Below are 22,971 nucleotides of genomic sequence, written 5' to 3' on the forward strand. Positions count from 1 at the left end.
GCCCTTTGACCCTAAGCCTTCCCTGGAGTGAGTGTGGATTCCTAACACTAGAACATATGGTTTAGTTCCCTTGAAGGAGCAAATTTGCCCTGCCCTCCACACCCCACCTGTACAGTGAGGGCTGCATTCTTTGTTATGTTCTGTTTCTTTCTAAAACACTCTCATTGGTGAACAGGACTGCAAACTGGTTTAGAGCATGGACTCTAGCAGTCAATGCCTAGTTCAAACCCTAGCCTCACCCTGTACTAGCAGTGAGAACATGGGCCCTGGGTTTTGCATCAGTAGGATGGGCATGATGACAGCAACTGGGCATGACAGCAGCAACTTATCTTGCAAGGTTGTTATGAGGGTTAGAGTTGATATGCCTGGAGTGCCTGGCAGTGGGAAGCCTTATGCAAAGCAACTGCTACTATTCTTCTTAAGATGCAACAGTAGGTAGTGAGAGTACTCTGAATTTAAATTCAAATGGATTCCAGGGTGCATGGATTTGGGGGCCAGTCACTTAAACTCTCTGTGCCTAAACGTCCATATTTGTAAAGTCAGGTCAAAACATTCTTATGCATAGGGTTGTTATTGTTGTTGTTGCCTCAGGGGTAAAGAACCTGCCTGCCAATGCAAAAGACATGGGTTCAATCCCTGGGTCAGGAAGATCCCCTGAAGTAGGAAATGGCAGCCCACTCTAGTATTCTTGCCTGGATAATCCCATAGACAAAGGAACCTTGCAGGCTACAGTCCATGGGGTCACAAAGAGTTGGACATGACTGAGCATGCACATGCAGGGTTGTTATTGGGATTAAAGGACCTAGCTGGTTTGTCTGGACTTCTTGCACACCAGGTACTCAAAGCACTATTCTGTGCATTGTTTTTGTAATGGACAATTATTACAATTGGGAGCAGTGGCTGTGAGATGAGTCCTCTTTCCCTCTCCATCCCCCTTACCCTGGCGCCTGAGAAACAGAGCATCCCCATGGCAACAGCAGCAGCTGGTCCCTTGATAAGAGGAGCTGGAGACGGGCAGCAGCAGCCACTGCCACTGAGGAGCCGGCCCAGCTTCAGAGAGGAAGCGCTTCCTTCCCATCCCTTGCCTTCTCATCTCAGCACCTGGACTGCCTGGTAAGTGCTTCAGGTCTTTACTCTGAGAACATTTACGGCGAGAAAAGCAAGTTTCCAGTAAGTTACTGTTTTGTGGTTGCTAAGACAAAGAAGGCTGCAGCTGGTGGTACAGGGGGTGTGAGGGATAAGGGTACTTTCTGGAGCAAAACTAAGCCGGGGCTAGATGGGGACCTGGGAAAGTTACCACTTTCAAATCATTTTTCCAAGAGAAGTGGAGTCCTGAGTTCTGTAAAAACAAGAGCCCTCACAAATTAAATTGCGAAGTTTCACAATGAACACAAGTATATCTGTGTATTCACTCAACAGTGTGGAGAGGCTTATCTTCCAAAGCTGAGAGTGTCCTAATCAAAAAACCTTTCTATGCCCTACTTTGAGTAACAGTCATTCCTCGAGGAATACTGCAAATTTAGGTCTTCTAAAAGAACAAATTTGATTTTAAAATGTGGTATTTTTGACCTGAATTCAGCCCTCAGGTTAAAAATAGGTTTGACAAAAGATATGAATTTTTATATAACCAGAGGGTACGTTAATCAGATATCACATTGGGCTGTGGACATAACCTTCTAACTTTTCATTCCGTCAAGTAAATCCAAGCCTGACTAATATAGGGAAATTCTTTAGAATATCACATGACTTAGCTAAGTGTCACCTTGCTCCTCAGAATCAGTGTTAGCATGTTCCCAAGGCCTGGAAAAGGGTGTGTTGCAGTTTGTTTTTATCTTTGTCTCTCTCTCTCTCTTTTTTTTTTTTTGTTTTGCTTTGAAAAATAAAAGTGTATTTTTTTAATTAATTAATTTGTATTGGAGTATTGTTGGTTTACAATGTCATGTTAGTTTCTATTGTATAGAGAAATGAGTCAGCAATACATATACATATATCCCCTCCCTTTTTGGACTTCCTTCCCATTCAGGTCGCCACAGTGCATTAAGTAGAGTTTCCTGTGGTGTACAGTATGTTCTACTTTGAATTGTTCTTATCTCATCATAGCTTCAGAAAAGGCCAGAAATGGAACAAGGAAATTATTCCAGTGGTTCGATGTACATGTTGTAATTACAAGAAGCAGACTAAAAGGGCAAAGAAAACAACTCACATTCTTGAAATGGTAGCATATACTGGGAGCTTGACATACATTGTATTATTACTTTCAATAGCCCTGGAGAAGAGCCACTACCCTGCCCGTTTCACAGATGTGGAAACTAAGTTTCCAAGAGGACGTATAACTTTCCCAAGTTCACCCAGCTAGAGAGTGAGACCAAGCATTTGTTTCTACCTCATATTACCTGACAGCACTGAATGCTTACAGTCAGTGAGGGATTTTCTGTCTATGAATTAAACCACATATTCTAACACCCACCTGAGAATCCACTCATTGTTAAGGTCAAAATGCCCAGAGCCTTTTCTGACCTCATACTCAACCGATCTGTTTAGCCACAGAAATAGCATGACTGTCCTCCTGAAATAGGAATCAGCTCTGAGCTAGTGGGCTCCCCAGGTGGCTCAGAAGTAATGAATTCACCTGCCAATGCAGGAGATGCAGATGTGGGTTTGATCCCTGGGTAGGGAAGATCCCTTGGAAAAGGAAATGGCAACCCACTCCAGCATTCTTGCATGGAGAATCCCATGCACAGAGGAATCTGGCAGACTACAGCCCATGAGGTCACAAGAGTCAGACACAACTGAGCGACTGTTGACACACACCTGAGCTTGTGGAGTTAGGGTCCCTCCAGGCATCCTCGGCTTCCGCAGGCTGCTCTGGCAGCCTGTCTTGCAACCATGCACTTCCTTCCCTGCAACTCAGTTCCCTAGACCTTTCTGTTTCTGTTCTCAAAAGAGAAAGACATCGTTGTCATTAATAACCCCTAGGTATTGACATCAGTTAATGTAGCTCCTCTCAATTGCATTTGTATTTACAAGTGTGTCTCTGAGAAGAGCAATGTGAGAATTAGCAAGAGGAATTACAACAGTTTAGTGGTCAGGGTCCTGAAAACCTCCTTAAGCCCCTGAAATACCATCACCTGGTCTTTTGCACATGTGTCACCAATCCAACCACATTCTCTCAAACAGCAAGGAAAAAAGTCAGACAGACCTATGCTTTCTTCTCTAATGGGAAAATCCAAAAACCATAATTTTTTTGTTGTTAAAGTCAACATAAATTCATTCTGTAGCAAAATCTGACATAAAAGATAAATGATTTTATAGTTTAGCCCGAATGCTTGCATTTTTGCTGCAGAAGTAATGCCTGTGGTTGTGGCACTTCCTGTGACCCCTCTGGACAGGCTACATAATCATAGTTTCCTGATTTCTACCACACAGGTAGCCCCAGGCTTTTCAGAAGAAGGTGGGAGGGCCGATATTGACAATCACAGTGGCAGTTAGAGTTGTCACTGTGTGAGTATTAAAATTCAGAGACCACACTGAACCAAAAAGTGGAAAAGAATGCTAAAGAATTGCAAATCTTTGACTAGAAAACAGTTTATAAAATGCCCTTAAGGCATCTCTTCAGTCCCTAGCCCACCAGGTGCTTAGGTATGAAAGAAAGAGCTGATGCTTCAGAAAGTTCCCAAATAACAGGGAGCTGCTGAGGGAGCTGCTGAAAACTTCCCTGGACAGCATGACAAAGGCAACATCCATTTGTCGTGCTTGGTGTGGGGACTGAATTCAAGAGAGGAATGCATGGGCGCAGTTAGGAATAGGAAGTAGAAATTTTCCATTTCTTAGTTTGAGAATGAGGCCAGCTCCTGATTTACAGCAGCTCAATTATCTGGAGCACCCCTTCTCACTAAGGGTAGAAAAGCAGAGGGAATAAAGATATGGAGAACATCTTCTATTATGTGCTAAACAGGCACATAAAATGACAATCCTGTCAGGCGATGCTTAACTCCAAATCTCTCTCTCTTCTGTGCATTTATTCCTTTCTTTGTGTGAAGGTTTTCTGCCAAGAAGATTGTAGTGACATCATCCATAATAAAAGTAGCTTCTAATTCCATGGGCAAAACACATCCCTGCCCAGCACGGGGTAGTTTTGTGATGTAAAATCCCAAATGTGAAAAATCATCTCTCAGACCCCTGCAAACAGAGGCTTACCATCCTTCTTTCACTCACACTGATTTAAAATAGTGATGTTTTCCCCCATAGATACTAGGTGCTGTCTTGAGGAGCAATCATGTGTCAGTTTTATGACTAATCACCAGGGAGCCTTGCCTTGTCCAGGGACTTCTGAACTTCACACAGTTCACCCGCCTAGGGCAGCCTCCTCTTTCTCAAGTCCTGTACTGTGAGAGCCAGTTTTCTCAGATGAGGGCTGGCCATCCCATGGTTCAACATCCAGATGAAAATGAGTCAATGATTTTTCGAATTTTTTCAGTTCCTCAGCTGGTCTTCCTTAGCTAGATATCTAGGAAGGTATAGACAATGTTATGTTACAGTGACTGCCATCAATTCAATGCCTACAGCACAGAGCTACTGTTTAATTGTCACAGTAAGTCTACAGGATCATTACTATTAAGTCTATTCTACAGATAAGAAAACCGAGGCTAAGAATGGGAGACAGAGAGGAACATACATCCCCAGGTACCAGTCTGTGGGTGTCCCAGTAGGATGCTGACTTTGGCAAATTCTACCACCGAAGCTGCAGCCTGTAGGGAGAAAGGACAGAAATGATTGTATTGCACGTGGGCTTCATCTATCCTCATGACATCATCATGATTTAGTCACTTCATCAAAGTCGTATAGCTTTTAGTTAAAAGACTGAGATTTAACCCAGATCTATTTGGCTTGAAAGCTCAGATTCAAATTAAATAACCAGTTATTGAGCACATAGGAGCAGCCATGTGATCCAAGTGAAAAGACCAGCTTACCATAGATTGGAGAAGAGCAGGTACTCCCGCCAGAGAGGACCTAGAGTAGAAGGTAGGAGGTCTGGGTTCAAGTGATGATTCTGACTCTAAGTATGTAATTAATTGTAAGTCATTTTAAGCTCTTTGAGTCTCCATTTATTTTTCTAGAAAATGAATATTTTAACTAGATCCTGCATGGGGTGACCTTCAGCCCAAAGTCTATGAAAGAGCCCATGAATTTCTGCCCAAAGAGATGAAAGATTGATTGAGTAGGTGCACAGTCCATATCTGATGATTTTGCCTCCAGACCTCAGGCCTAAGTCCCCTCATCCCGAATGACAGTCCCATAGCTTTCTTCTTCATGAAAGCAGGTAGGAACCGGCCTCCCAAGTTAGCAGTGTACTTCCTTATGGTTCCAGGGAATTGGCAGTCTCCATACAAACACTAAAAACAATGGCCCGAATTGATTTCTGCTGAAGTCACTCAGAGCAGTCAGTCTTCTCAGAATGACACTAAAAGCTGGCTCAAGTAATCTGTTAATGGCTCCATCTGCTCCGCAATGATCTCAGCTTGTAGGGGGAGAAGCCCTCTAGCCTTCCCAGAGAACATTGGCTTATTCCTCAGAAGACAACTGAGTTGAACTAATTCTATGAGCTTGAAATGTTAACACAGTTGGTGTGTGTATTCTTCTGCATACCGGTGATCCAAGAATCTCAAGAAAAGAGGACAAACTGGGTCATTTAAATAGTATTCCTCTCCAACCATTATTGCTATGGTAGAACATGAGTAATAAATTATCCAAAAGAAATAGAAGATAGGCAGACTCTAATGAAGATTTCCTATAAATCTCATCTAATGCATTCCTCATTCAGACCTGACATATGTCCATTCGGAATTTCTACTCCTAGTAGACAATGGCTACAACTAATAGCTCTGAAAAGTTCAATGGATTTGCGGTTTAGGAAAGATGGGCAATGGCAGGGGGGCGGGGAAGAGGAAACAGATTTGCTCTAATGTCAGAAATCTCTAGGGAGAAAATAATAAAGATCTATTTCGAGACCTGGATATTTTCCTACAAGAATTGTAATATGAATAGGGAAGAAGTCTCAGTACTTCATAGTTACAAGCATGTAATGGTAGAAAATCAGAAACCTTGTTCAATGTGGATTCAAAGGAACCACTATTTCAAGTGTCTTGGGGTCAGTAGTGGAAGTTTGCAGAAAGAGAGATATATCCAAGCGTGGCTATTTAATAAATGTGTGACTGAATAAATTAATTAAATTTTCTGATCCTCAGTTTTCTTACTTGTGAAGTAGGCATAATCCTACTTTGCAGAACTCAACCAAAAAAAAAAATAATTCAGGCAAGATTTAATTAAGATTTCCTGTAACTCCCAGATAACTCATTTCTAATTCAGATTTTATAAGGGTTCATTCTAAAACTCACACAGTACTTCTGAAAGATGGCAAATATTGAACATTTGATACATGACAATTACTGACAAATCCATATGTGTGTGTGTGTGTGTGTGTGTGTGATTCATTTATTTTGGCTTAAATATTAAGTTTAGAACTTCTAGTAGCTAAGTAGAAAAAGCAGACTTAAAAATAGGATTGAATTGAGAGCATAGCAGTAAATGTTCAGTAAATATACTTATTTAATAAGTGAGTGAATAAGCAGAAGACATACTAATGGTCTTGTTTCTATACTTCTGTGGTGCTGGAGAAGAAATCCACACACCTGCTCTCCTTTGATGATGTCTACTGAGCAAATGCAGCCTCTGGAGCTCTCAGAAGACAGACTGGACAAGCTAGACCCTCGCTGCAGCCACTTAGGTAAATGATACAGTGTGAATGTCTGTGGTGAAAATCAGAAAGGGGGCGTCTCTGCCATTCAGTTTGCAAGCAAGTCAGAGGGAGGTTCCCTGAAACCCGATAGTTTGAGATTTCTGGTGACAGCCAACACCAGATGGACAGGCAAATAGCCCATGGGTCTGTGGGGTCTGTCATGTAAATATTAGCTGAAGCACTGGAGAGAAGTTCATTAGAATTTAAAAGAGAGAAGAGGCATTGTCCTCTTTTTCGGGTCTGTCAGAGTCCCAGGCAGAGCACTTTTGAGGCCATAAATGGAGAGTGGCAGTCTAGCTTGTTTCCAGTATTTCCCGACACACTTACACCCCATGTGCAGTGCCAATAAAATATTTCAAATATCTCTCTTTGCCTATCAAGACAGAATTTTAAATAGCCTTTTTCTGCTTTATTGTCAATCTGTTTCCTTTCCAGAACTGACTTTCTGCATAACCTTTGTAATGAAAATACCAGAAACGTTTCTGCCTCTACCCATTTCTAAAAATGAGACACTCAGACTTTTGATGGATGGGCCTTTTGCATATTCATAGCCTTTGTTTATGCCTCGCCTGGTTATGACTCCGCGCCCCCCCCCCACCTCTCCCTTCTCCCCATTTACTATCAAGATATGTTGTACTCAGGATTTCTCCAAAAATCTGGGAAATGCATTTGAAGTAAAAGTTAAAATTGAAGGAAATGTCTTGCTCTCTGTATGGTGCCATGAGTGGCACCCTGGGGTTGAATGGTGACCCGTGACTGGTCCATAGCCAACCTGTACCTCCAGAGACCCCACAGCTGGGCAGTACCCATTCTGAGCTTTCATTCATTCAGCAAAGGTCTATAGTATGTATAATGTGGGGGGAGATTAACTGTGCTCTGTGGTAATAAAGTTTTGAAATTACATTTTCAGCCAGGCATTGAAATACATAGTCCCTAGAACCTGGTTTTAACCCTGTTGCCATAACCTACCAACAGTGGAATCTTTAGCCTTTTAGCTGGCCTTCTAAACCTGTTTCCTCATTACAAATTATGGCTAAAAATACCTTTCCTTGTGGGCATGATATAAGAACTAAATGAGATAACGTATTTAGAATGGTGAGAGTATTTAACAGCTAGTAAGACAGAGGCATTGACCAATACTAGAAGGTATTGGTCTATTACACACATGAAAATGAGGTGAAATCACCAAGTTGATAAGTAGCACTCGGTAAAGTCCCCCTTTCATCTCCTTTCCTGTGTGCACAGAAACTTAAAATCATACAGGCCAATGCCTTACACACAGTACAATTTAAGTAAGTGTTTATTAAACTGAAATGATTGGATGAAATTATTAAAATCTCCTAGGTAGAAGGAAATATTTATTACTATTGGCTGAAGAATGATGCTATTTCATTTTTGGTTATGCATTATGATCTTTTGATGATGCAGGCATAATGATGTATGGTTACTAAATATGTCTGATGATACGTTCCTCACACATATTTGTGTATGCTCAGTCACTCCGTTGTGTCCGACTCTTTGCGACCCTATGGATGGACTGCAGCCCTCCAGGCTCCTCTGTCCATGGGATTTCCCAGGCAAGAATACTGGAGTGGGTTGCCATTTCCTCCTCCAGGGGATCTTCCCAACACAGGGATCAAACCCTTGTTGCCTGAGGTATCTGCATTGCACACGGATTCTTTACTGCTGAGCCATCTTGGGTTTTCTAAAACAAAGAGTCATCCAGATATAATGTCCAATAGACCATAAGTAACTTGGAAACAAAGTATGTTTTACTTCTAGTTTTAGTCCTAGCTCAATGTCTGGCATATATAGTAGGAGCTTAATCAACATTCATTGAATAAATAAATGAATGAATAACACAGGCTATGTCTAGACCCATAAAACTAAAGTGAAAATGTTTGGCACATTTAATCCTCCACGTTTTAAAGAAGCTCACCTGAATGTTTTCATTAAAAAAAGAAAGATAAAGCAAGAAAAGACAGATAAGAGGAAGGGAGGGAGGGAAGAGGGGTTTAAAAGATCCAATTACTCCCTAAATTTCCCCAACTTCATTCATAATTATAGATCTAGCCAGGCAATATCCAGGTGATAGTGAGTTTCCAGAGAAAACAGATAGTTTCATTGTTTTGCAGCTTCTTAGAATCCTAATAGAAGAGCTGTTTATACAAAATATATTTGAGTTCATTCATTCAAGCGTACATTCAACAAATATCTATTCATTGTTATCAAGGAGATAAAACACAAGACACCTGTCATCAAAGAGGGCAGGGAAAACATATGCATAAATAATAACTAGATTATCCTTTAAAGGTGTTACATGAGTAAAAATGCTGTGGATATTTATAAAATGAGAAAGGACATGCAGGACTAGAATTAGTGAGGTAAGATAAAGATGGGGTCAGGTGAGAGGGTTGGACTTTCCTCTGAGCCTTTGGGAAAGTATTGGGGATTAGCAATGGCCAGAGTGAGCATTTTTTAAGTATTTGAAATATATCAAAAGTATCAAATGATTTACCATCATCAACAAATTTAATTCTCTCTGTCTTTGTCTCTCTCACACACACACATAAGCGCGCACATTGATTTAATATTATCCCCATCTTATAAGTTGAGAGAATATTAAAGTTCCTAAGTATTAAGACTCCCCTGCCACAGAAAAAAAAAAAAAAGAAATTCTTGACAAGTTCTCAGAACTAACAAGAAACAGAGTCAAAATTTTAACTCATATCAGTCTAACTCCACCTAATCATTGTTTCAACATGCATTTATTGGTGGGAAACACAACTAAGAATAAAATTATCGAAAGGACGTATAACCTTTAATCTCCAAGAAGGCTCTATCCAGCTCAGGAGATAGATCATTAGGGAATGAAGTGCTGAAACAATGACAGAGGAGCTCAAAGCACAGCCACAGAAACCAAAGCACAGAGGAGTAAGAGAGCAGAGAAAATACGTTAATGGGCAACAGGGTATCAGATGGAATTAATTGTATACAACGACATCTGATGGACCTGATGCCGAATCCAGACTTCAAAGGCTCTGGTGAGGTAACGCAGTGGACTGGGGACTGTAAGGTGATGAATAAGAAGATAAGAAGGCCCGGGTTGGGATAAGTAAATAGGAGGATTGTAAAGCCAGGGGGCAGTGTAAAGACCAGTGCTGAAGTGCAAGCCTTAATCATTGGTGTGACTTGACCAGCCATAGAAATGAAAGCTGTGAGGAATAGACAGAACCTTGCTATAAGACCAAAGAGAGAATAAGGCTCCCTACGGGCCCTTGGGCCTTCCAAAGAGAGTAAGGCTTGAGTAAAGAAAATCCAGGAGGAGCATTCTGGCACAGAGAATCTGTTCCCCAATCTGAAATGTAACTTAAACCCACTCTGTGGCTTGGTTAAGTGTATTTTAAAGTTCTTCTTTGCCCTGATTATCCATCCCATTTGAGTTCCCTTCATTTGGAGTTTTACAAAATTCTACTTTTCCCTTTTATTGCATATATCTGTGCATGCAAAATCCTCCATAGAAGAGGCCACAATAAATAAATGCTTTTCTTTCTCAGATCAAAAGATTCCTCCCTCCCATTAGATTTAACTGTAAACCAACCAGTCTGTGACTGAACCCTTGCTCATGTTATATTCTTTTTTTTTCTTTGTATCTTGTCAAAATCAGATGATCTTTCAGACCAGTTTATTAAGGATTGTGATCTCAAAAAGAAGCCTATAAAGGGGAAAAATGTACAAGTCACCCTGAATGTTGAGTCAGACCAGAAAAAACCAAGGAGAAAAGACACACCAGCCCTGCATGTTCCGCCTTTCATACCAGGTAATGGACAATGAGGTCAGTTTGCATGTCTGTAAAAGGGAGCTACTGGCTTCTAGACCACATGGATCTTACATTTTTTTCCCCTTAAATAGTTCGATATTTTTCAATCATTGGTACAGTCTCTGTATTTATCTTAGTTACTCTAAGGAGGGTCACTATAACACGTAAATTCTAAAATATGAGTGGATAACAGAATACAAATTTACTTTTCTCTCATCAATGGAAGTTGGGGGAAGTGGAGAGGCAGGCTTTGCTCCAAACAGTCATTCAGGAACTCAAGACAATGGACACCATCAGCATTTGGCTTCTAAAGTCACCATAAGGGGCATCCAGCAGACCCAGGGCAGACAGAATGGAGGGTTGGCAGGCGCACACACTTCCTTCAGTCACTTCCTCACCTGACTGCAAGGGAGGCTGAGAAATGCAGCCCAGGTCTGAGGCAGGAGCAGAGCAAAACAGTCTTGGGAACAGTTAATGAGTCTCTGTAACAACCATGCATGTGACTTGTGACACTCTCTTGTTTCCAAAAGTTTTGTCTTATTTCCTCTACCCCTTCCTTTCAGGCCATTTATTTAATGTCCTCTCTATTCACAACCTACTCTTAGGGAGACAAAAGAAATAGAACTTTTCCTTTCTGGAAAGAAACTTTCCATTTTATAAAACGGAGATAAGAGAAACACATAAGCAGCTGAAATATGCAGTAAGAGATAACATCATAAAGGAGGGCCTCAGATAAGGACCCTGGGAGCTCAGTTTGGGCTATGAACTGTAGACTGGTTTTCTAGAGGAGGCTGTTTTTAGAGAGTTTGTGCATAATGGAGAGAACGTTCATGTGTAGAAGAGGGGAGAGGAAGCAGGTGGTGGAAGCAGAGAACTAGTTAAGCCAGTGAGAACTAGTTAAGCTACATAGTAGCACATAGCTTATGGAACAGCAAATGCCCCATCGCTCTAGCAAGGGTAGGCTTCAGCAGCAGACAAAACTCAGCTCAATTCCTCCAGCACATCTTTGCCTCACTTTCTTCAGCAAAGTAACAGTGGTAGTATTAAAAAACCTCATGGTTTTGTGAGGCTAAAATGAAATCAGTCATGTAAAAACCCTTTGTATAAAGCATGTTATCTAGTGTAGCCTCCATAGATATGAATTCTTATGATAAAGAACCTGCTTTTATTAAGATATTTGAAAAGTTGATTATTAGATGTTTGCATATCACCAGATGCATGTGCAAATATGGACACACTGTCCTTGTGTTCTGAGACATATGTGTTTCACCCTGTTTCTCCCTCTGTTCTCCTAACTATGCAGACGTCCTTTCAGAACATTTAATTACAAGATACGATGTCCAAGACATACAACCAAAGGGCAAAATGAGTCCAGTTCTTCATAACACTGACCTGGAACAGAAAAAGCCAAGGAGAAAAGACACACCTGCCCTGCATGTGTCCCCCTTTGCAGCAGGTAAAAGAGCTGGTGCAGGGCATTTGCAAGGGATGATGGGAACAGGTCAAGAGCCTTACCATCTGGAGTGCCACAGGATCAGCCTCTGTCCTGGCCTGGCAATCTGTGTCTCACAGGAACATTCACAGGAGGAGTATTTACTGCTGCCTCTCAGGTTTGCCTTCCTTGGCAGTTTCCCTGGGGCTGGCTTGGAGCTGGGTGAGGATCAGAGCATAACTCATGCTTCAGCAGAACTGGTCAGATCCACTGAGTCAATAAAATAGAAATGTCAGTGGGTTCTTGAAAAGAATTTAAATACCCTCCTCCCCAGTCACCCAGGGATCTTGCATCCTATGACTGATGGTTGATTCTCCCAAAACACCTGGATATATTGACCAAATCCTCAAAAGAAGAGAGAGAGAGGGAGAGGGAGGGGGAGAGAGAGAGCTGCAAAAATAATGATAGCTCTGTCTATGTGAGTCAAATCAAACCAAAAAATCTTGCTGAACTATGGGCACAGTCCCACACTATAGGGCAGCCAGTGTGTGAGATATAGTTTTGTCCCTGAGAATTTTAGGTACAAGTTGGGAAATTGGGGAATGAGACGAGTAAGTCATGGTCACAGTATAAGATGGGAGTGTGTGTGTTTGTTTTATACAGATAGTCTGGGGTGGGAGAATGGCAGAGGAGAAAATGCACTAATGTTTATTGAAAGCCTACTAAATGTTAGGCACTGGATTTGGCATGTCTCATGGATTTTCAAAAAATCAACTGAATAACACAATGAAATAGATATCATCTCACTTTACAGATATAGAAATTGAGAGAGGATTTAAGTAACTTAGCTACTCTAAAATCTTTTGTTGATGAAATTGATGGATAGATAGCTGATTGGCTAATTGATGATGGGATGATTAGAAGGACTGATGAATGGATCAAAGTATGCTCATGATCAAACACTGTTATGTGACAGAGCTGGGGCTCCAATCCAGGTTTGTCTCATCTGTGAGCAGTTTTTCATCGTATCATGCTATGGTTTGGACCTATAGCATTACAGCAATCCAGAAGGGACACTTTTGGGAGACGATGAGATTTAGTCATTATTATAAGACTGTGTTTTCCCATGATTTCATTTAATAACAAAATTGAAAGATGGCTCAGAAGACATCATAAAAAGGCAATCAGGGAAGAAGACTGATTTCTGAGAAAAGCCAGGCAAAGAGGCATGAAGCATGAGGAGGCACTTGTCTGGAGAAATGGACCAAGGACCCATCCATAGGCTGTGAATCTGCCTTAGCCATGCTTCTCATAGTTTTCATGCATCCCTACCTGCCCCTTGATCCTCAAATCCATCGCATGTTTTCTCCACGCTCTGCCTTTGTCCACATCTAGTCACCTTTTAGGACAGCCAGCTCTAGGTCTCTACCAACAGACACCTCCAAGTCCAGAATGAATCTTTTTAATTCTAAACCTTTTTTTTTTTTTTTAATTCGAGCTGGATGTGCAAATACCAAGACTTTGCCTTCTCTTTTAGTATTGTCCTTATCTTTCTTGTTGCTGTTACTGTAGCTGTTATTTAACTGACTTACATCTAAGACTTTTTGATGAAGTCATTAGAAATGGCCTGGGATTGCCTTATGTTGCTGGTATTGACCTTGATAACTGGTCCAGTCCCTCCTATGTAGCCCCCACTCCGTAAGTATCTGTTGATTTGGTATTCTATTTGGCAATCATGATTCAGCATTTAAAGTTCTCCATTAGGAGACTGTTTTCTGCTCATTCTTTATTGAAGGTAAATTTTATTGAAGTTTTATTGAAGTCCTTTATTTTATTGAAGTCCTTCTAGGGGAAGACTTGGAAGAGGAACAAAACTGTTTATGGGCAGAGAATTACTTTAGTACACAGCATTGAACATGGGTTTTGGAGTCAGAAAGGTGTAGGCTTGATCTCTGGTTCTGCTTCATTCTAGCTTAATGACTTTGGGCAACTAACATAAACTAGAAGAGCCTCCTTTATTTTATCCACCTCTCAAAGAAAAACCATAAAACGCATCTCCCAACATTGTTAAAAAACGTAAATAAAGTGTATAAAGCACCTAGCACACTTCCTGGCTTATTGAAAGTCTTCAGTAAACAATAGTTTGCCTCCATCCTCTTTTCAACATTATATTCTTTGAGATGTTAAACCATCTCTAAAGGTGAGAATTTTTCTAGCCACAGTGTTTTACCTCTCCATGGAAAGCTGCTGATTCAAGGAACTTCCTAAAATGTTGAGCTCTATTTCTCCGGCAGTGGAGGCTCCCTACATCCCAAAATCAATATTCTAAGAGAACAAGCTTCCTGAACAAATAAAAAATGTTTATCAAACTGTGCAGAGTACACAAGAGTGTTGGGGGAGGGGTTGCTGTATATTCATAGACTATACACATTATTGAATTCCTTGAATCAGCAAATCTCTGTCTTGCAAGTATTTGCAATTATCATGTTCTATGATTCCAGCTTTTATTAGCATATTAGCTAAAGTACTTTATTTTTGAAGAGCCTTTTAGTATCTAAAGATTTGGCAGTAATCAAAATGTTAGTTAAGCTGATAAGGATAGAGCCTTCAGCAGATGTTTAGAGAGACTCACATTGGTTTTAATAAGGATGTTGAGAGGAATTTGCAGAAAAATGCTCTCCAGAGACATCTCCTCTCATTAGCCCTTGGCAAGGGAAGGCTGGACAAGGATTCACTCTCTCCTTTAAATTTCCAGCTAACTACCTTCATTCCTGGAGGTTAACGAGCTTTTGTGACAGATTCCAACCACCAGACAACTCCTCTGAGCAGTAAGGAGTCATCTTGGGCTTCCTCTCCAGCCCAAGCTTTGCTCTCAGTGTGACCCGAGGTTGCCAGGGCCAAAGAGCTGAGGGGCAAGGAGCATTGGGTTGGGATTGGTTAGATCTGAGTAGCCAAGATCCACTTAAGAATCTTTAGTTGAGATCTGTGGCAAAAGAAACCCTAGAAAGTAATGAATAATTTGGCTGAAAGTCTTAAAGAGAAGCCTCCTAGGTAATTGACCCATGAACTGTGAACACTTGGAGATCAAAGCTCAATATTGTGCTTGTAGAAAGGAGACAGGCTTGTCCTTTGAAACTGATGTCTCTTCTGTCCTGCCGAGAATAGAGCACTCTCTCTGGTGTGGTTGACCAGGAACAGTGGTATATTAGGTCTGACTGCCTTAGATCCACACACATCTGTGATGCAGGTGACCACCTTTGGATGGTGCTCTGGCTGGGATCATAACTGAAGACAGGTTGCTGCAGAGCTAACTGACACTTTAGAGGTCTTGGACTGACAGCTTCAGCCTTAAAAGCACATCACGTTCTGAGAAGTAGCCAAGTTCCCTAAACTTGCCTACAGAAAGAGTGGAAGGGAAAGAGTTAACATTTTCTAAATCCCTACTATATTCCAAGTCTTGTGCTGGATATTAGAATATCCTCTGAGACTCTCATAATTTGGTGGGCATACAGATGTCTTGTCCAGTAATTCCTACAATGTGAAAAATATTTTAACAGAGGTTCATGTAAGGTGTGAAAGTGAAAGTATTAGTCACTCAGTCATGTCTGACTCTTTGTGACCCCATGGACTGTGGCCCACCAGCCTCCTCTGTCCATGGAATTCTCCAGGCAAGGATACTGGAGTGGGTTGCCATTTCCTACTCTGGGGGATATTCCCGACCCAGGGAACGAGTCCAGGTTTCCTGCACTGCAGGCAGATTCTTTACCATCTGATCCACCAAGGAAGTCTTCATGTAAGGTGTGGTTGAAGCCAAAAAGAATGTTTGACTAGATCTTTACTGATGGGATCACCTCCTGTGGTAGGTACAAAGTATGTTTCCTCCAGTTTTACAGATGAATAAACTGAAATTCACACAGGTTGAGTTACCTGCTCCAAACTGAATGAATGGCCACTGAAAGCAAAGTTTTCCAGCTCTAAAGCACATTGCATTGATAACACACCTTAGCTTCTACAGGAAAATGTGAGGATCATGATCAAGTTAAGCCAGTTAAACCAGACTAGTGTTTATCAAAAGTCATTCATCTTTAAATAACCAAAGGTAATAAAATGAAGCATCAAGAGTAAGAACGTAGAGATGACATATAAATGCTACTGATTTAAGCCTCATCCTAAGCAACAAGATCCATGAAATCAAGACTGTGACAAGTTACCACATTTTTTTTTCATTCTAAGACATTAAAGTGAATGCTTAACTACACTAATATAAATGTTAGTTCACTTTCCATTTGAAATTATCTCCTGTGTCCCTGTGGAAAGCCTAGCCTACTTTGGGAAGGGCTGACCTCTTCCTTTCCCTGAAATCTCAGTACTTTTTCCCCCTGCCCAGATGCTTGTATAACTTGGTGTCAAGGATACTAAAAATAACCAGAAAGTTGAATTTAGAACATGTAGAGGAACCAGATGTCAAAATGCCAACATCCAGTGGATCATCAAAAAATCAAGAGAGTTCCAGAAAAACATCTATTTCTGCTTTATTGGCTATGCCAAACCCTTTGACTGTGTGGATCACAACAATCTGTGAAAAATTCTTAAAGAGATGGGAATACCAGACCACCTGACCTACTTCCTGAGAAATTTGCATGCAAGTCAAGAAGCAATAGTTAGAACTGGACATGGAACAACAGACTGGTTCCAAATAGGGAAAGGAGTATGTCAAGGCTTATATTGTCACTATGCTTATTTAACTTATATGCAGAGTACATCATGAGAAACGCTGGACTGGATGAAGCACAGCTAGAGTCAAGATTGGTGGGAGAAATATCAATAACCTCAGGTATGCAGATGACACCACCTTTATGGCAGAAAGCGAAGAACTAAAGAGCCTCTTGATGAAAGTGAAAGAGGAGAATGCAAAAGTTGACTTAAAGCTCAACAGAAAACAAAGATCATGGCCTCTGGTCTCATCACTTCATGGGAAATAGATGGGGAAACAAAGGAAATAGTGAGAGACTTTTATTTTGGGGGCTCCAAAATCACTGCAGATGGTGATTGCAGCCATGAAATTAAAAGACTCTTGCTCCTTGGAAGAAAGCTGTGACCAACCTAGACAACATACTAAAAAGCAGAGACATTACTTTGCCCACAGAGTTCCATCTAGTCAAAGCTATGGTTTTTCTAGTAGTCATGTATGGATGTAAGAGTTGGACCATAAAGAAAGCTGAGCACCAAAGAATTGATGCTTTTGAACTATGGTGTTGGAGAAGACTCTTGTGAGTCCCTGGGACTGCAAGGAGATCCAACCAGTCCATCCTAAAGGAAATCAGTCGTGGGTGTTCATTGGAAGGACTGATGCTGAAGCTGAAACTCCAATACTTTGGCCACCTGATGGAAAGATCTGACTCATTTGAAAAGACCCTGATGCTGGGAAAGATTGAAGGCAGGAGAAGGGGACGACAGAGGATGAGATCGTTGGATGGCATCACCAACTCAATGGACATGAGTTTGAGCATGCTCTGGGAGTTGGTGATGGACAGGGAAGCCTGGAGTGCTACAGTTCATGAGGTCGCAAAGAGTCAGACATGACTGAGTGACTGAACTGTCTGTCCACTTTGAATCTACCCAAAATTGGATTAATGTGAAGAAATATCAAGGCAAGAAGGATGGGATACTTGGGAACTCAGCATGGCTAACTCTATGTTCTCTTACCAAGAGAGCATACATTCCAAATAAAAATTCAAACTTCTGTGTGGCTGATATAAGAGAAAATATCTCCCACTGTGTTTCATAAGTGATTTATACAAAAGCCTTAGTTTCAACCAGACTCCTGAAATTGTTTTTCTCCTCCAATAAATATCAGCTAATTGGTAAGGAACCCATATAAACAAACTAGTGACTGAATCAAACGAATAGTCATTAAGATCAAAGCACAGTTTTCATTAATTTGCCACTGTTGAATGGAGTCCAGTGTTGTAAAAAGGCCTCTTGTGGTGCACAGCTTTCCTCCCTTAAGTTTAGATCTTTATGAAATGCTTCATGAATGGAAAGGTCTCTAATTACAGAAAGGGGTGGGAGATTGTGCAAGGCAGTGGTGGGAAAACAAAGCTGATAGATGGAGTGAGATGATAGAAAGCATGGAGGACTGGTCTTGGATCACAGCTCCTTTTCCTTTTATTAAAATGATTCCATTTCATAACTCACAGGATGAGCAGAACCACCCAGACCTTGAATGGCCTTTTCTGGGTTGACCAGTCCAGAAAATGGTTCTCAGGCTTCTAAATTCCACAGATCAGTAAACTTTTAAAGCAAGATATTGTGGAGTCTAAAAGAGGGATCACAACTTTGAGCTTTGCCTAGTGAGGATGCTGAAAATACAGCCATCGAATATCCCTAAAACTTCATAAAAGAAAGAATATTTTGATCCCTTAAAGAAGAGAAAGAATTGTTTTAAAATAAGGACAATTTTTTAAACTAGAGCCATAGAGCTGTATGAAAAAATTCACTGCATTTTTCTTATTTTCTCATTTTGCTCTAAACCACATGAACTTTATCAATCTACTAGCACTGACATTCGGAAATGGCACGCTCAGAGTCTCAGTTCAGTATTTTCCCCAGATGTTAGTAAAATATGTGTAGTTTGACTTCGTGAGGTTTACCAGTTCTTTTCTAAGGGAAAATAAACTAGCAAATTGTGCAAGCAAAGGAAACACTAAGTTGCTCACAGGTACAGCACTGGGCTAAGCATTATTTCATACTTCTTATCTAATTGTCACCATAACCCTTAATATAAGTATTAATGCCCTCATTTTATATACAAGAAAATTTCAGTCTGAAAGTGTAACCTGGCCCAGTACAGATTAAGTGAGTGGTAGAATGAGAAATCCAAAGCGGTTAGACTCCCAAATTTGTACGTTTTCCATCCTAACTGCTGCAAGCATAATTGCAGAATGTAGAGAAGGGGGTGAAGGTTGCCTGTGGCTCCCAGGCTGAGCATCTCTTCTAACCAGAGCAGTATTCTCATTGAGCCACAGCTCCTCTGGGAAAGCCAAATAAGGCCACTCAGCGCTCTCTCTCTCTCTCTGTTGGCATCTTTAGCAGTTAGCTTTGCAGCCACTAAAACTTTTCGGGGTTGCCATGCTCCTGTGGACTGTCTGTGCTGTAAAGTCATCTACTATTTTAATTAGAGGCACTTAATTGCAGATGTGCTTTGTTTTTCAGGTGTGACACTTCTCAGGGACGAGAGACCCAAAGTGATCGTGGAAGATGATGAAAAAGATGGTGACAAGATAGCTATTTAAAGATATTTCCCCTGAGACCACTTGTAAATAGGTTAGATTGGTTTCCTATGGCAATCTAGCAAAAAATAGGCTTGTGTCTGCTCTCATTTTGTCATAGTCCACCTTTAACATCCAGGCACCTTTTCCCCAGGAGGTACACTATATCAGATCGCTAGTCACCTCTTTGTCTCTTCTTTCTTAGATCTAGTTTCAATCCCACTGCTTGAATTTTCATTTTTCTGATGAAAAGTGGAAAGAAAGCAGACCATCTTAAACTCAGTAGATAATAGGGAAAGCTTTAGTGCTCAGCCCCTGCATCAGTTCATGGAGCAAAGAACATGGATAACAGGGGAACTGTATATTTTTTGGTTTGTGCTGCCGCATGGACTTGACTTCACATCATTCAGCACCAGTTCAAGTGGGGGTTCCCTCGTGCCAATTAGGGAAGAGAATGTTTGGGTTCTAACCCACTGATTGCTTTGGAGAACATAGTCTTTTATCTCTTTTATCCTCTCTCAAGAGTCCAAGTGTCTCTGCTTACATACCTAACTAAGAGCCTTGTAACTGATACCCCTTAGGGTGTAAGTAGTATGTGAGCTGGGAGAGTCAACCTAGGCAACCATGCCTTGGCTGAAAACACCACGCATAGAGAGTGTTCATCTATCTGGAGAGCTTAGCAATATACCCTAGTTATTTTTTTAAAACTTAACCATGTTGACCTGAAATTTTGTGTGTTGTGTCACAAATGAACCTTTACTAACGATAGGTAGAAGACCAATATTCACGATGAATTTACTTTTTAAAAAGTTAAATAAGATCAATGGGAGGCCATTCCTGTACTTCTGGCAGTCTCACTTGTTTAGACCCCAGTGAGCTTTCATGGGTGAGAGGGGAAGGTGTAGTGCTGGCTAGTAAGCAGGAGTCTATGCATAACCCTGGTGGCAGCCTGCAGTCTGTGGATGCGGTGGAAAGGCTTTCTGCCCAAGGGCCTCATCCTCTGGGTGATGGACATGAGGAAAGATGAAAGGTATTATTCAAAGGTATTAGGGTGGATATTCAAAGAGATGCTGGCTGAAAGCAATCATTTGGAAGCTTTGTTTACACTCTGACTCTGCTGCTGCTGCTAAGTCGCTTCAGTCGTGTCCGACTCTGTGCGACCCCATAGACGGCAGCCCACCAGGCTCCCCTGTCCCTGGGATTCTCCAGGCAAGAACACTGGAGTGGGTTGCCATTTCCTTCTCCAATGCATGAAAGTGAAAAGTGAAAGTGAAGTCGCTCAGTTGTGTCCTACTCTTCGAGACCCCATGGACTGCAGCCTACCAGGCTCCTCCGTCCATGGGATTTTCCAGGCAAGAGTACTGGAGTGGGGTGCCATTGCCTTCTCCAACACTGACTCTATCAGTTTGTTAATCCTTTTTGTCTTTCTGTCCTTCTCACAAACATGGAAAAGATGCAGGACCCTGCTAGTAATAAAGATGCTTCTGGTAACAGGATGCATCTCTGTGCACATTTTTCCTAAAATATCCTATTTTTTTTCACAGGAAGAAGAGGTTGCAAGAGAGACTTGAGAATTGTCATGTTTGTTTTTAACTCACAGAGGTTTTAAAATGTTTCAACCAACCATTAATATTTAATAATCCAATCAGGAGAATTTACATAAAATCCTAGATTTCCAGATTCTCTTGAAAAAACACCTCAAGATCTGGCCACCTGAGCCTGATTTAGAAGCACAGTGACTGTCAGTGGGTGCTAAGCACCAGTCCTTTTAGGAGAAAATACATTCTCCAGCTCACCATCTGCCCCACCACATGTATTTCTCCCTCTGACTTCACCCTCCAGCCTTCACATTTGAGTCTGGAACCCCTGGTGATGATCCCTACTTTGAGTCCCTAAGGATCTCTCCCTCTTTGATCCCAGTAGTCACTCCACTTTCACAGCTTTGGGAGGAGGGGAATAAAATTGCGGCCAGGATGCCAGTTGAAGCATAAGTGGTGAAACAAGCCACCATAACATCTTTCAAAAGCAACATGCAATTACAGGTATTAGATAAATAGGATTATATCAGCACCAAGGGATTCTTAGTAAGAAAACACAGATGAACTATCATCCTGTCAGCTTCTCTGTACATGCCTGGCATACCTGAAGCCATGCCCACAGGGTGTGCTCAATAAACTCGCAGGTGCTCAGAAAAGCCCTCCTAGTTTCTGACTTCCTGGAATGTGGTGGAAAGTAGACTGGCAATTGTAGAGACAAAGGACTTGAGTTCTTGCCCTGAATGTGCAACATTGAGCAAGACCTTAGAATTCTCTGAGTCTGTCTCTTTATCTTGAAAATGAAGGCAATAATCCCCACTATACCTTCACAGTCTGAGAATTACATAAGGTATTAATAACAACTCTATTCATCTGTAACAGGATAGTTTTAAGATGTATTCAGAATATGGACTGTACCTTTTCTGTTGCCAAATCCCCATTGCCTGGTATTTAAGTCAGTAGCAATTATGTGGACTTTATCACAGCCTCTGAAGAAGTACTTCAAGAGGGAGATCCGGTCCCCTTAACTGAAAGACTAGTCCTCCTCTTTCCAGGAAGATGGTCTTTGTAACACTCCCAGCCTCAAAGAAGCACTCACAGAAATGGTGAGGGACAATGCTAGTCAGAACATCTCAGCAACTACGGATGTCACTGGGCGATTTGGATTGAAGCCAAGTCTCCCTCACTTCCCTTGATGCACGTGGCCCTTTTCTGAGCAGGTAAATTAGAAGTTTAATGATTACAGTTACATTCGGATTAAAGTTGTTTTCAACACATTTTGAATAACTTCCTTCCAGCTAAATAATTGTCATATTAAGAAAATAGGAGCATTACATGGTAGCCTATTCAGAAAGAAGGCCCAAATTAAAGGCAATCCCAACAGAATTGGTAAATCAGTTGGCCTTTTGTTCACTCTGAAGGCATCTATCCCAAGCCCAGGCTGCCTGAGAGGAGGAGGGACTAGACAGGAAACCCTCAGCTGTCTTTCACAAAACCCACACAGCACTGGTGTCTTCATTTATCCAGATCTTCTTTAAAAGCTGCTTTCTGAGTTCACACAGTTCAGTTTAGTTGCTCAGTTGTGTCCGACTCTTTGCCACCCCGTGGATTGCAGCATGCCAGGCATCCCTGTCCATCACCAACTCCCGAGCTTGCTCAAACTCATGTCGATTGAATCTGTGATGAGTTCACATAGCCAGCTTCCAATGCCTAATTATCACCTGGAAAGGCAGAGGCGGATGCTGACAAGATGTGGATAGGACCACAAAGGACTCAAGCAGAGTTTCCTTTTAAACACCGTTAAATGAATTTTCCCTCCCTAGCCTGTGTTGTCCATACTGTTTTCTTAAAACAAGGATACACTGAGATGGCATGTGGCCGTGAGAGTAGGTTGATGGAGCAATTACTTTCCCTAGCTACAGGATGAATATGTAGACTCTCTGTAATCTAGTGTGAACGAAGCTCCCTTAAAACTTGTAGTTTCTAAGTGTGAGTTACTCAGAAAACTCCCCAAGGCAGTGAATGAATGCACAGGAAACAGATGGACTAAAAATCTCCTCCTCCTGAACACAGGATTGCCTTTGTTTTTTCTTTGTTTTGCCAAATAAATTGCTTTA

The 22,971-nt window shown here is 41.4% G+C and overlaps 1 protein-coding gene across 1 annotated transcript; it reads left to right on the plus strand.

Moving 5' to 3' along the window:
- Window positions 1-988: 988 nt before the first annotated feature.
- PPP1R17 (protein phosphatase 1 regulatory subunit 17) lies at window positions 989-21,513 on the plus strand. The gene is made up of 6 exons (XM_027539480.1): window positions 989-1,113; window positions 6,678-6,784; window positions 10,464-10,616; window positions 11,920-12,072; window positions 19,264-19,374; window positions 20,864-21,513. Exons 2-5 carry the CDS (start codon window positions 6,703-6,705, stop codon window positions 19,341-19,343), a joined length of 468 nt encoding a protein of 155 aa, XP_027395281.1. The 5' UTR covers window positions 989-1,113; window positions 6,678-6,702; the 3' UTR covers window positions 19,344-19,374; window positions 20,864-21,513.
- Window positions 21,514-22,971: the final 1,458 nt, after the last annotated feature.

The sequence above is a fragment of the Bos indicus x Bos taurus genome, chromosome 4 (assembly GCF_003369695.1).
Source record: "Bos indicus x Bos taurus breed Angus x Brahman F1 hybrid chromosome 4, Bos_hybrid_MaternalHap_v2.0, whole genome shotgun sequence".
Taxonomy (NCBI): Eukaryota; Metazoa; Chordata; class Mammalia; order Artiodactyla; family Bovidae; genus Bos; species Bos indicus x Bos taurus.